The sequence below is a fragment of the Chenopodium album genome, chromosome 24, assembly GCF_948465745.1.
Source record: "Chenopodium album chromosome 24, dcCheAlbu1.1, whole genome shotgun sequence".
Taxonomy (NCBI): domain Eukaryota; kingdom Viridiplantae; phylum Streptophyta; class Magnoliopsida; order Caryophyllales; family Amaranthaceae; genus Chenopodium; species Chenopodium album.
In genome coordinates, this window is record NC_137857.1 from 32,324,989 (window position 1) to 32,338,991 (window position 14,003).

A 14,003-nucleotide genomic window follows, 5' to 3' on the forward strand; every position below is an offset into this window, starting at 1 on the left:
CAGACAAATCCACAGTAGCAATACTTTTATAGCACTGTGTGAGCTGTGAGGTCAATTTTAGTCAACTGTTAACGCCTTTTTTCCTTCTCCTTTGAAGGCCTGGAACATAACTGGGCAGCTGTGATGGAGTATAAATAAAAGACCAAAAACAACAAACAAAAAATTGATATACAGTAGCATGAAAGAGTAAAATACCACCACAAAAAAATTCAGCCAAGGCCATTAAATTTCCAGACGTGGCCTTCACTACTGAATTCCAAAGTCCAATCTAAACCTACATTTAACAGGACTAATGCCTTGACATTGAAGGAACAGAAGTGAGTTCGACACAGGCAGAACTGATTTGAAAAATCATCAAAAAGACACCAAGTCCAAGATTTTGAACATTAATCTTTATTTTTGGACATTTTCTCTAAATTCGGTAGTGGGAAAAAAATGAACTAATTAATCATTTACAATTTACTGTCGAAGAAAAAAATAAAAAAAAATGGGGAGCACCAAAAAAATCGTCAAACCTGCAATTTTACAAGAATCTCTGCATCCTGATGGCTGCATGCTGTTATAATTAGTCTGATTTCAGGCAACATGCATTCAGTGTAACCTTGTTTCTATCTAGACACAGTTGCTTCTGTTAGTTTTTTCAATGTTTTCTCAAATGATACTTCCATGGTTCAAGTAAAGCAATACTACAATATTGGAGCTTCTATCTTCCATTTACATATTCTTTCTCAACAGTAGCAAACATCACTTTCAGGCGATCTACCAGATTTGAAAGTATGTTCTTAGAGATTCTTTTCCGGTGTTTAGTTCTTTTCAGCCAAGCTATTCCAAATGATACTTTCACATGACAGCCCTTTGCTCTATCCTCAATCTGGTATCTGAGGTGGAGCTGCAAACAAACAAATGCAAGTATACATAAAAGGTGCAATTAACCCGCATTCAAAAGAAAATATAGGATGTGCTCAGAGACAGCACTCAGCCAATACAAAATAATGGCTATCAAATCAAATTACATACATTAAAACAGTCACCAAGCGGAATCCCATGAAGTGTCAAAATTTCTTCAACAAGCCAGCCATTTTTATCAGGAAGAGGGGATTTTTGTTGCATGCTGGTCACTTCTCCTTTGTAGCTGGATATACGCTTGTCAAAGTTGTAGCACACTTGCCGTTCATACACATCCTTATCTAGTTCCCAAGGAGAACAAGAATAATTAAGGCATCCAGTTCTCTCCATGACTCTTTTGTCAACATCGCCACCACTAAATAACTCCATCAAGAAGTTCATCTACACAGTAATTGAAAGTCAATACAATGGTGATTTACGTATTGCATACTACCTGTCTTCAAAAAAAAAAAAAAAAAAAAAAAAAAAAAAAAAAAAAAAAACGTATTGCATACTACCTACAAAAATTTATATAAAAGACGAGAGAGAGAGAGAGAGAGAGAGCTCACCGGAACAGAGAGAGCAGAAGAATAAACCTCGGTCATGCTAATTTCCTCATCACCTACAAAGGTTCCACTCTCTTCTGTCTGGAGACTGGTAGTTTCAGTGTCTTCCTCAACCATCTTCACCTTCTGCTCAGGACTCAATGATCTTGCCTTCCAAAGGGCCATAATTGTTCTGCACATTATATTGCCACAAATTGCATGCTAAGCTTCAAGTATTAATTTTCCAACCAACTTTATAGCTACTCATCAAAATTACATGATGCAAAAGAAAAGGTAATTAAGATACTTCATACTTCCACCGTTAGTATTAAGTTGACACGTTTCTTTTATCAAATTTGCCCACGCACAAGCTCAAGACCTAACTTTTCTACTTTAACAAATAAAAACAATAGAAAGTTGATATTATGAAAATGAATGAAATTAGGCAATTCCAACAATATCCCACATTATTATGTTTTATCGTAATTATAAATCACAAAAGCAAGTCAAAATAGTTTATGAATAAAGCCAAAAGTCAAAACGTGTCAACAAAAAAAATGGAGGCAGTACATCTCACTACAGTTGTCAAACATATCATGATGCTTGTCCCACCGAATATAACACTAGTTTTCAAAAGTATACACTATTAGCATGAAGACTTCTGACTCACACAAATGTTTCTTAATGTTTCCATAATTTGACAGCTCAATTGGGATAGAGAAAGTAAACCAAGAACTAACCAGAAAATGCTTCATTTTATACAGATAAAAAATATGATTATTATAAGCTTCTTCTCCAATAGTAAAAGAGCCATGAACAGCTTTCAGCAACAGGAAAAACAGAACATTTACCTGTGTGCCATGGTGAAAGACACAAATGAATGGAAATAATATTTCAGCCTCCCTTCCGCATCCTGTGTCTTTGCTCCATGCTTTGCATCTAAGCCTCTTCCCTTACGAAGAGTTATAACAACAATTGGACTCCCCATTGAAGACAGATTAGGAGAAGCAACTTGTATGTCCTCTACGTCCTCCCAAAGAAAAAAGAAATTTGTTTTATGTCCAAATAAGCTAGCATTGAATCCTATTACTCGCGGTGATAGAAAAAGACGTCCCTGAAAGAGCAAGTGCAAGTTAATGAGGTAGTACTTAGATCAGTGGGTTGATTGAAGCAAACAAGAGCTTGGCTGACAACTTTTTCATACTGCATATTATTTTTGTTCAATTGAAAGAACTTAGATAGATCACATAGAAAAGGGGGGTGGGAGGAGGAAAAAGCATAACAGGTAATAACTAAAATGTTCAACCTAAGAGTTGTGCACTCTAAAAGTTACTGCATCTTCTATTTATGAAATGTCACCTGCAGTGGCATCTTGCGCTTCAGATGACAAGTGAAGTCATTGATAAGAAATTCCTCAGGTGGAAGGCAGAACAGCTTCTGGAATGCTGAATTTGTCTGAGGTGATCGCCGACTTATCTGCAAATTTAAGCAAAAAATAGTTGAAAAGCATATTAGCAATGATAGTGAAACTACAATAAGTTCAAATACCATAAATCTAATACGAGTTATTACCTTCTTCCCGACCTCCTTTTCCATTTTTTCAAGGTATTCTCTGATAGCATTACCACCTCTTGTGTCATCCACAAATATTCTTAATCGCAGTTTAGACTGCCATGCCTGTGCTAGCTTTCCTTGAAGAGGAACCCATATATCTGCTAGCTCTGATACATTAGCCTTAAGAAAGTTTATTTCAGCATGTCCTAAAGAAGTTGCTTCATCGAAAGGTCCATCAAAATCAAAAACCTCAACTTCTAAAACTGATGGTGGCTCATCCATTGCGTCAAATTCAAATATTTCTGCAATTTAGCACAAGACATCAAGGATACCTATCCCATCAGATCCATGACCAGATATTCACACATGCAGGCATAAGAAACTGATAAGGAAACAACTTAACCATTCCATTGAGGATCTAGCTTCTGGAACTTGATTGAGCTTGTTCTAATTCTCCCATTGCAAGTAAAAACTACATAGGGGTCAGAGAAACCACTCGAATCAACAGCTGCTAGGTTGCTCCCCTCGATTAGTGCAACAGTAAGTAGCCATCCATCTCCTTGTGCTTTAATTCCGTGGTCGCTACCTACAAGAAAGAAAATTGTAGATGGTAAATAGAAAAAGGCCTGTATTTAAAGATGCATACATTAAAATGGAACAAGCTTGAGTCAAGATGGTAAATTTGCTTTAAAGATTAGATGAGAACAGAAAAGGCTTAACTAAGGCAATGTGAAAATAAGTATGTTGAGAGCTTCACACTCAAAACATTATGTTTACAGGTAATGCAATTGTCAGATCATTCCCAATTAAAAAACATATGCTCAACAGCATTACCCTTTTGCGATCTGGCCTGTATGAAGCGCGCTACCAGCTCAAACATTCGCTTAACTTGAAGGACCAGGACACCGCATACAATAACTTCACCAATAGAATCAGGCAGGTCCAGTCCAACAAATTCAAGACCCTGAATGGTGTTTGGTGCTGTTAGGCAAATGTGAAAAAGAACATAGGTTCCAATGATAATGGTAGACACCACGGTAAAATTAGCAAAGTATTGAACTGCCAACTTCCAATCTGACTGTGGTTCTGCTTGTAATGACGCCAGAACCTGATCCTTTTGGGAGCCGGTACCCTTGAGATCAACAGGGTTGACATGTTGAGACAAAAGAGTTGAAAACTGCTCGAAACTCTCCTTCACTGCTGGCCGGGCTCCATTTTCAATCATTCCCTTCATCATAGTGCTCTGAACAAAATTCATTCCCCATGATGCGAGTAGCCGTGAAGATTGCTCTCCAGATGGCAACTCAGGCCCAGGTGTGATGCAATAGAGCATCTCTACTCTAAAGGTACTCCCGTATATGACATCAGGAGTGCTAACGCTGACCAAAATTGCAAAAGACTTGCCATTGGCTAGTTTATAAGTTTGAGTCTCAAAAGCCTTAAGAGACTTAGAAATTTTTGATGGCGCCGTGAGGTAGGTGTTGAGCCTTACCAAATTATCATTTTCAAATTCCCACGGCGCAAAATGTATTTCTGTCTTCCCTTGGAATTCTGCAAGAGCAACAGGAAACTTTGAATCTGGTGAAAAAAGTAGAGCGTTGAGGTCAGAAGAGGTGGCTAAATAGAGCTGATCTAAAAGTACCCCTCCTGGTAAGTTTGTAGGAAGCTCAATTCCCTGGTCCTTCCCTTCCATGGTTTTCATTAGATCATCAAAAGAGGCTGAAGAAACGAGGTCATCAGACCTGCCCTCACTGATTTGGGGCTTGGAAATTTCAGATGGTTCAAACTTATTAGTCAGGAATTCATCATTTTTATTAGCAGAAGAAGCAGCTTCCAATCTTGAAGGAGAAGATGAACGTGACGCGGTACTAAAAGATTCAGAGTCGACATTGTCATTTCTTTGGGACGGGGCAGCATTGATGTTCGATAAGTCCATATAAGAAGAGTTTTGAGAAAGACATATGTGCAGACAGATTTCACCTAAACACAAAAATTATACCCCAAGTAAATGATGAGCATATCCGCAATCATTTAAGGATAGCAAATGCAAGCATATCTAAAGTATTATCATTCCGTTTATAGTATAAAGTTGTTAGACTTATTTCATTCATTCCTTAAAAGCATATAATTCGCGAACATAAACAGAATAATCAAGTTCATTCATTCCTAACTCCTTACAGTTGTACTCCTAAAAAGGCAGGAACATAATCTAACAAACAACTTTAACTAATATATCATGTACATTAGCAGCAGCAATACAGTTATCAAAGATAGAAATGAAAACGAAAAACGAAAACGAAAACGAAAGCAAGGGAGAGATAGAGAGAGTACCACAGTCCTTGGGTTTAGACTTTTTACTCTTGGGAAGTAAAGGGTACCAAGCAGTAGGAAGAGATTTATCAGGAGAATCAAAAACCTTAGAAACAGGAAATTTAACAAAACCAACAAAATCATCATTGAAATATTTATCTTCATCTAAAACAGAAATGACCAATTCATCACTCAAGTCATCAACACGAAAACTGAATTCATCACCCCAGTAAGGATTCAAGCATTTCTTTACAACCTTTGTTCTGAACCTTTGCTTTCCCAAATTTAGTCTAACATATGGATCACTGTACCCATTCAAATCCATTGCTGGTATATTTTTGGCTTCTATCACTTTCACTACCAACTTCATTTTTTTTTTTTTTTTTCTGAAGCTTTATCCAAAAGATTTCTTTTCCAAAAAATATATATAGAATGTTAGAATGAGAATGAAGAAGTATATATTATATTTATGGGTACAAGAAAAAAAAAAAAAAGAAACCCCAATAATTAATAATTAATAAAATATACAAAGATTGATTATGATTTTTCCCAGAAACTGAATAAACGAGAAACAGTTGGAGATTATAAAAAAGGATCCAACATTGAAGGTTAAAAAAATGGAGGAAGAAAGAAGATAACAATTGATGATATACAATTTACAAATCAAAACAACAACAACAACAACAATAAGAAGAAGAAGGATGAAAATGGGATCAATTGAAAGGCAAAAAGAACCCTAAATTGAAGATTGAAAATGAAAATGGGAATGGAGGAAGAAGTCAGAGAGAGAAGGGGAAGTTACGAAGAAGTAGAAAGAAGAGAGAAAAAGGAAAGGGCGCAGACTTTTCATGAATAAAAAAACAAGCACAGCGTCGTCTTCATTTTCGTTTTTGTTCAACCTTTCAGCCCCGCGCAGACGGGACAATGACAACCCTTTTCTTGACTTCATTCAATCATTCTTTTCTTTCCTCTTTTCCTTTAGGAAATTTTAACTTTTTTTTTTTTTTTTTTTTGACAAAGGAAATTTTAACTTTACCACCAAAAAAAATCGTGAAATTGTTTTTTACCACATGTATTTTTAAAGTTTTATTTTACCACGTAATAAAAAATTAAAAATTGTTTTTTACCACTTATCGTCAAAAATTTATGAGTATTTTTCTTTTTTTTTTGTACAAATTCTTAAATGGACTTGGTTTACACTAATTTATTGTGGACCACTAACATTAGAGAAACTATGATTATTTTATTTATAAAAAAAAGTCACTATGATAAAATGAAGGTCACTATGTTGAAAATAAAAGTCATTTTTGTAATATATAGGTTATAAGAGGTTAATTTTTTTTAATGATATATTTTATAAGGTTAATATAAATAATAAAGGTCACTATGATAAAATTAGGATCATAACGACGGACTTCAAGTTCACAATAGTATTAAACGTTATACAACTTTTAATAAAGGTTACTATGTTAAAAATAAAGTTACTATGTTAAAAATAAGGGTCACTATGTTCAATATAATGTCAGTTGCGTATGTATAAAGCTCGGGTCCACAATAATATTATTGTGGACCAGGTCCACGCAAGTATTTCTGTTTTTTTTGGGCAGGATCATTTTAAGTTTATTACCATATTCATTCCTTTGTTTGACGGGAATCATATTTATTTCATTTTAAGTCCTGTTTTTTTTTGAAGGGAAAGTAATAATATCATTAAATAATGGTCAAACGACATCTACAACAATAAAGATCTGTAAACCACCGCTTTAAGAAGATATAATAACTTTTACAATTAAAATCAATAAATCATAACTAATTTACATATTTGGCATAACTCATACTAAACTGCTTCAAGCTTGACGCGAGGAACGACTTTCGATGTCTTTGCATATTTTCAAGTTGAGACCTCCGCAATCTGCAGTGATGTTTTGATCGACCAGTTGATGACAAACCCCAGACCCACAGGAAACCAAATCACCTTCCCAATTATTATAAGAACCTTAAAATATAATTCTCATCCATGGATGAGGATCAAAATCCCAAAAAATTGGAAAATATCCAGAAAATTGGGACAAAATCTCACAGATGGAGAGAACAACACAAAACAAACAAACCAAAATGTAAAACAAAGTAAAAAAAAAAAACTAAATTGAATTAAACAAAAAGGGTCGGAAATAGTCTAATTTCCGAAGAAATTAGACTTACGGCCTAAACGGCCAAGAAAACTATAACCCTAGAATAGAGAGAGGAGAGAAGAGAGAGAAAAAAAAAAAAAAAAAAAGAAGGGGCGGCTATTGCAATTCTCCGAATTATTTTAAGTTTATAACCATATAGTCCATGTTCATTTCAAGAGCAACATGATTGGATTGGAAATTTGGATCGTATTGGATTATATTATAAATTTCAATCGGATTGGATTAAAAAATTAAAAATTGATTTTCATTTTAAATCGGATTCCAATAGACACCCATATAATTCGAAACTAGAATTGGACCCAGCATGGTATTAGTTCCAACTTGCATATTCAAATATGTATAAATGTTGAAAAATGATACATTTTTTTTTTCATTTCTTTTTAAGTTTTTTAATACATTTATAGGCATTAAGCTTTAACAAGTTCTTATACGGAGTATGTGACTGGCCACACCGTGTGGTCATCCATTATAAGGGTTACTTCGTTAGTAATATAAGGGTTAGGCCCCGTTCTTTAGAGCTGCTATGCTCTACTCTACTTCAAAATAATACTTAATATTGAATTATCGAAAATACAAATAAAGAAACATTTAATAAGATTGCACATGATTATGTTTTTTCTAATCAAGAAATCAAGATGCTAGTCAAAGTAGAATCTGTGAGTAGTGTCAACAGTCAAAACGTGCCAACTAATTTTAAACATAGAATTTGATTATGGTGTTGGGTTTTTTCACAAGACTCTTGGATGTTTCCCCTTCTTTTAAATTTTTTTTTTTAAAAAAAAAACAAAAAGAAATTTGTTGGAAGTGTATTGAGTAGATTCTACTCCGTATTAAGTAAATTGTAACCAGAGTTATCAGACTAGTCAACTTTCCTTGCTCTACTCATGCTTGTTCGTTTTCATTTGTTGTCTTAGTTCACAATAGCCAAAACATGCACCCCTTGAGAAGATCAATGCGGCTTCTGGCATGAGTATGCAAGAGCATGACCTGTCAATCGAGACTAGCATCTCCTCCCCGTCACTAACAGAACTGCAACTGAAAGCAGGATTGGAGACTTATAAGAGCCAAGACAACTGAATATTCAAATTTCAGCATCTGTCTATTTCTGTCTCTTGAATATTTTACCCAAGTAAGACTTCAGCACTGCTTGCACGCTTTTGCTCGGTAGAGCTTCAATGCTGGCTGTTAGCTTCTCATATATATCAATCTCGTATTCAGCAAAGATGCCCTGCCATAATACAATTCATACCACGCATTGTTAGATGACAGGAAAAAGATTAAGCAAATTACAGTGCATGCTATCCTATATTATCATTCAATATACCTGAAGATTGAGATCTTTATAGAGGGACTTCACAGCATCGACATTCACTGGATCTGCTTTCCCATAGTTCTCCTGTAAAACGAGACCCTTGATCATTATCAAGCCAAGAGGTGTTTGCATTATTTTTAGCACTATTTGCATACACATTTGTAAGAACTTTATAAAGAAACAGTGTAATTACATATAACAATTTCTTCTGCTCCTCATTGCAAACTTCTAAAGCTTTCACAACCAACCAAGAACACTTGAATTCTTCAATGTCTGATCCAATCTGACGCAATAAGAACCAAATCATACAAGTTCCTTGGTAGCCACAGAATAACCATCACTTCACGAACTCACCTTGCCAATCACTTCAGGATCACCAAAGCAGTCTAAATAATCATCCTGCCAAATCACGGAAGAAAGAAGAAAAAATTATTCCCTTTGCAAATTAGCATTCCGTATTTCCAACTAACATAATTATAGCAACCACCTTAAGTCCCTATCAAATGTTCCAAGTTACTCATTTAGTTAAGGAGCTCAATGTCAGTACCAAGCAAAGAATGCATCATACAAACAACTCTTGCCATTCAAAACCTATGGATCATGTATAATATGCCTCCAAGTCTTTTATAGAGCTTAGTAGCACCAGGATAGGGCCATGGCTACAATCATGTCAGAACAGGCAATTAATCAACTCCTACAATCAAGTTTAATCATGCCTACAAGTCCAAATATATAAACAGGGAGAAAAAACGGAAGGAAAACAAGGAGAAGTAGGCATTGATTAGGCTCTACTTCAGATCAAAAGAAAAAAAGACTCAGCCACCGCTACAAATACAAATCTTGAATCCTTTCTTTATATACTTTCAGCAAATTATTAATAAGGAGCTATGGTAAAGTCCTGAAGGAGAGTTATTTATTGACAATGGTTAATTTAGCCCAAGCAACAAAAAAGAAGGATCAAGATGAACAGCAAAATCCTAAATAAATATCTTTATTAACTTCTAGCTTCGCACATATGGATACCTGTACTTGGAAGTAGATGCCCATCTCAAGAAGGATGTCTTTCACATCATTGTAATCATCCAGCTTCTCACCTAACATGAGCAAAGCACATGCAAACTACACAGGAATCACAAAGAAAATTGTTGTCAAGTATCAATGTGTGTATAATACAAGCAGGAAAGTGCAAATGCGTCCAGAAGTACTATGGATGAGAAACTAAGAATATATTTACTAAAGTATTTATAGCACCAAGCGTTGCATGATTTTTTCATCAATTCCCAAGCTGATACCATTGTTGGATATGCAGATTATAGTTCATGCATACGGCTTAGGTTACCAAATTCATATTTTCAACAGTTGAAAACCAAGATTAGTAGCATGGTCATATATGAGCAAAAAAATATGCATAACTTTCAAATGACTAAGATTATATTGAGAAGGGTCCCCCAATATGAATCCAAAGATGGTAACATGGAAAAAGAACTTAATACCAAGACTACTACCAGAAACAAAGAGATGAATAATTATTACCAAAATCCATGTATTCTTCCATCATCTAGAACAGAGTTGGTAAGAATGGGTGCAGTGAGAAATTTTGAACATAATTATAGGTCATCTAGGTCACTTAAGCAACATCGTTACAAAAATAAAACAACAGGTGGTTCTGGTCCTGCATTTGCTGAAGAAAATACTCAAGAAGAAACAAGAAGACTCAGCTGCACAAGTCCACATGGGTTTCCAAGAGGGATCATAATAATTCCCAATAATAAAGTTAAGATCCCAAAATTTAATCAAGGCTTGCAATAGGCACATTAGGCAGCATTCAACTGCTTCCAAGCAGCTCATCAGGCATGAAAAACAGAGATTCATGCTTATTAATCGGTGCAACATGCAATCAGATCCTAATTAGGGTAATAATGGAAATGAAGAGCAAAAGATATTCACATGTTGCACATGAATCAAACACATTAAACCACTGCAGAATTTGCTAGTGGAACTCAAATACTAGCAACACCCAGTCAACACAACGACCAACTCTAAGAGTATTTTTTCACTTGATTTTTAACTTATTTGAGCTTATTTTTCTTGAACTTGAATAGTTTTTCCGAAACTTTTGTACTTGTTAGGGGATATTTTAGTTGAAAATTGAACAAGAGTAGCTTTCATTATTCCAGAACTTATAATCCTTGAAATAAAGTAAGGAGAACATAACCTAAATGCCAAGGAATAAATCTACGATATATAGAGTGAAGCCAGATATATATACTTACTGGGAGATAAAATGTCCCATATGCAGTCTTGTACTTGCTGACACGTCGCTGACTGCAAGCAGCAAATATTGTCAATTACCATGTCAAGGAAATCTAAATAATTTTAGAATTTCTGACTTTTACCACCTCAAAAAAAAAAAAACAACTTATTGGATTTGACCATCCACATAAAAAATAAAAAGTAAATAAAAAAAAAAATATTTTACCACCACATAAAAAAATAAAAGTTGGCTTCTATCACCAATCACCTCCAACTAATGGATTTTCCGTCCATAAATCCGTTAGTGGGGCCTACCTTGCACACGTGTCACCATTTTATTGGGTGAATTTTTTTTAAAAATAATTTTAAAAAAACAAAATAAATTTAAAAAGACCCCAGCCATCAACCGGCGGTTGTTGCCACCGCTAGGACCCCCACCACAGGACCGGTTACTATCCCCATCACTAGACCGACTACAAGCCCCACCACTTATTCGCCGCACAACACCGCGCAATGCACAAACCACCACCACCGGATTTCGACCCCCTTTTTACCAAATTCCAACCTCAAAACCCTAGCCACCACCTAATTCCAACCACCTCCCTAGCCCACACACCTAATTCCGGTCCCTCCTTAGCCCCCACGAAATTCCGACCAACCGAGGTAAGTTGATTTCGTTGCCGATTGGTTGACATGGAAGATCGGGGAAGATGAAGAAGAAACGTCAAATAGGTGGGCCCTTCTAACGGATTCATGGACGGAATCCGTTAGTTGGTGGTAAAAATCCAATTTTTGGAAATTTTTTTGGTGATAAAATAAAACTTTTTTTTATAGGTGGTAAAAGCCAATAAGTCGTTTTTTAGAGGCGATATGGTGAAAACAAAATTAACATGAACATGAAGCTGGAAAAAATTTATAACATCAAAGAATATATAATTAGATTCCACCAAACATCATGAGTACCATGAGTCCATGACTCACAAATTATCACTGTAAGATTAATCTATCAATGATATACAGATATTAAATATGAAAGGGGGTACTGCTTGGTTGGATCATTTCTGGCATCTCTATGGATGTAATATGTCTCTCCTTAGCTCACAAAGCTTATTTCACTAGATTCAGAACAATCTTCATTGGCAGAAGAAAAAAATAACGATGGACAACTTTAATAAATAATAATTACATCATGCACCAGTAGATACTTTGAGACTGTCAAGATTGAAATTGAAGTGATTTTTACTTACAATGCTGGAGTAAATTTCGACAAATCTTTCTCCCCCTTGAGTGTACTTAGTAGATCAATCATTTCTCCACAAGTTGTCTGGAACTCTACCTATAAAAGTAGATGCATTTAAAGGAACGAAAAAGACTAGTCATACTCCGTATACATTAATCAAGTATTCTTGTTATTGCATGCTGAAGCTTAAAATGAAGACAGTAATAGCCATTGACCTCACTGAATAAATCAAGGAGATCTGCATAGTAAGGTTGGTCCCTAAAGTATATCCTAAGAATCCTATTAATATGATTCCAAAGAAGAATGCCATCGTTCACAGCGATCATGCCAACCTGCCAACAAACTTTAAACATAAACACTTGCCTAAACAAAACGAAATAAAAAGCAATGCTAATGAATTACAGCACAAACATTAGGTAATCTAAACCAACAAGGACGGTCACGCCTAGTGTGGGAATTATCCAAAATATCATCAAGAACAAGAACACAGCCCACCAGCTGCAATAACACAAACATGAAAAGGACTATGTCATTCACATTTAATAACAAATTCAAAAGTCATATAAACAAAGCATATTAATGCAAAAGTTTTACAAAAATGAAGAAAATAAGTGTTTAGTGAAGTTAAAGCTTAAAATAGAGGTACCCTGAAATAATGAAATCAGAAATGGGACAATCAAGTGCCTTGTTCGTAGTCGTTTTTTGTTTTCAGATTTCTGAACTACTGTCAAATGTCAAGTCGATAGGTTTGACTAAGTTTAATTCTACAGTGATACCAAACGGACCCGAATTGAAATAGATGAATAAAAAAGAATGGCATACCCATTGAATGCACCAGCCAAGAACAGAAGCACGGAAAAGACCGTCTTCTGGGATTTGTTTACCGTCATTTAATAACTCATAGGTTTTAATCAGGGACAACCCCCTATTCAATTTTCCTGAATCAAAAATTCATTAGAAAAAAATAAATAAAAATAGAGATTATAAATTAAAAATAACGACTGAAAACAAAAACACAGAATCCCATTGAAAATGGAAAAATTGTACCTCCAGGAACATTATAATCCAGCATCTGTTAAAAAAAATGAGAAAGCGTTAATTAATTAAGAAGAAGATAAAGATTAAAAATTGATGATAGAATTAGAAGAAAAGAATGACCTGATTAAGCCATTGACGGGAGCCATGATCATACTCAAAAGCAGGATCTTTTAGCAATTCCTTCTTGAGTAGTTGATATACTTGCTTAAATCTTTCTCTCTCATCTTTTTCTACCTCCATTTTAGATTTGATTGGACAAAGGTTGAGGATTGAATTAGCAGATCAACGAGGTGAATTATGACAATACCAAAAATGAAAGTCAAACGAATACTAGCGTAGTAGCGAACCAAAGTGAAACCTTCCTTAAAAAAAAAAAAAGTTGTCAAGGGTTAATATTCCCTAGTCAAAACAAGCATCGTGGTGAAACTTAAGTTTGAGTATTGAAATATAAAATGAGTTGTTTTTTTTTTTTTTTTTTTTTTACCACTAATAGTAATACTATACACATTTTTCAATTTAATAACTCATGTGAAGTCTAATTTTCCAATGGTGATATTCTCTAAAATATACAAACGTCATTTTTAATTTATGGCCCACCAAATCCATTTCTTTTTTAATATCAATTATTGTAAGATTAAAAAGTAAAAAATAAAAAATATTAAACTTAAATAATA

General features: G+C 34.8%; 2 protein-coding genes across 3 annotated transcripts; both read right to left on the bottom strand.

Annotated features, from left to right (window-relative positions):
* Window positions 1-377: 377 nt before the first annotated feature.
* LOC145611641 (C2 and GRAM domain-containing protein At1g03370-like) lies at window positions 378-6,123 on the bottom strand. Its single transcript, XM_081666986.1, has 9 exons — window positions 5,316-6,123; window positions 3,819-4,964; window positions 3,388-3,570; window positions 3,003-3,286; window positions 2,790-2,906; window positions 2,282-2,544; window positions 1,455-1,623; window positions 1,018-1,287; window positions 378-889 (listed from the first exon to the last, which is right to left on the bottom strand). Exons 1-9 carry the CDS (start codon window positions 5,662-5,664, stop codon window positions 704-706), a joined length of 2,967 nt encoding a protein of 988 aa, XP_081523112.1. The 5' UTR covers window positions 5,665-6,123; the 3' UTR covers window positions 378-703.
* Window positions 6,124-8,023: 1,900 nt separating this feature from the next.
* LOC145612639 (farnesyl pyrophosphate synthase 1-like) lies at window positions 8,024-13,699 on the bottom strand. 2 transcript variants are annotated; one of them, XM_081667965.1, is made up of 13 exons: window positions 13,450-13,699; window positions 13,339-13,363; window positions 13,114-13,229; window positions 12,703-12,789; window positions 12,507-12,623; window positions 12,299-12,387; window positions 11,072-11,123; window positions 9,822-9,917; window positions 9,153-9,197; window positions 8,992-9,081; window positions 8,811-8,882; window positions 8,612-8,714; window positions 8,024-8,521 (listed from the first exon to the last, which is right to left on the bottom strand). In XM_081667965.1, exons 1-13 carry the CDS (start codon window positions 13,567-13,569, stop codon window positions 8,487-8,489), a joined length of 1,047 nt encoding a protein of 348 aa, XP_081524091.1. In that variant the 5' UTR covers window positions 13,570-13,699; the 3' UTR covers window positions 8,024-8,486. The 2 variants fall into 2 exon arrangements, with proteins under 2 accessions (XP_081524091.1, XP_081524092.1); XM_081667966.1 differs by having other exon boundaries at window positions 8,024-8,714; window positions 13,450-13,691.
* Between the last annotated feature and the right edge of the window lie 304 nt (window positions 13,700-14,003).

Excerpts from the sequence above, each read along its gene's own strand:
- LOC145611641 (XM_081666986.1), bottom strand. The coding sequence starts at position 5,664 with ATGAAGTTGGTAGTGAAAGTGATAGAAGCCAAAAATATACCAGCAATG. Across the intron at positions 2,907-3,002 it reads AAAAGGAGGTCGGGAAGAAG|ATAAGTCGGCGATCACCTCA; the intron begins GTAATAACTCGT and ends TTAAATTTGCAG. Across the intron at positions 1,288-1,454 it reads CTTCTGCTCTCTCTGTTCCG|ATGAACTTCTTGATGGAGTT; the intron begins GTGAGCTCTCTC and ends ATTACTGTGTAG.
- LOC145612639 (XM_081667965.1), bottom strand. The coding sequence starts at position 13,569 with ATGGAGGTAGAAAAAGATGAGAGAGAAAGATTTAAGCAAGTATATCAA. Across the intron at positions 13,230-13,338 it reads GGATTATAATGTTCCTGGAG|GAAAATTGAATAGGGGGTTG; the intron begins GTACAATTTTTC and ends TTTTTGATTCAG. Across the intron at positions 9,918-11,071 it reads ATGGGACATTTTATCTCCCA|TTTGCATGTGCTTTGCTCAT; the intron begins GTAAGTATATAT and ends ATTCCTGTGTAG.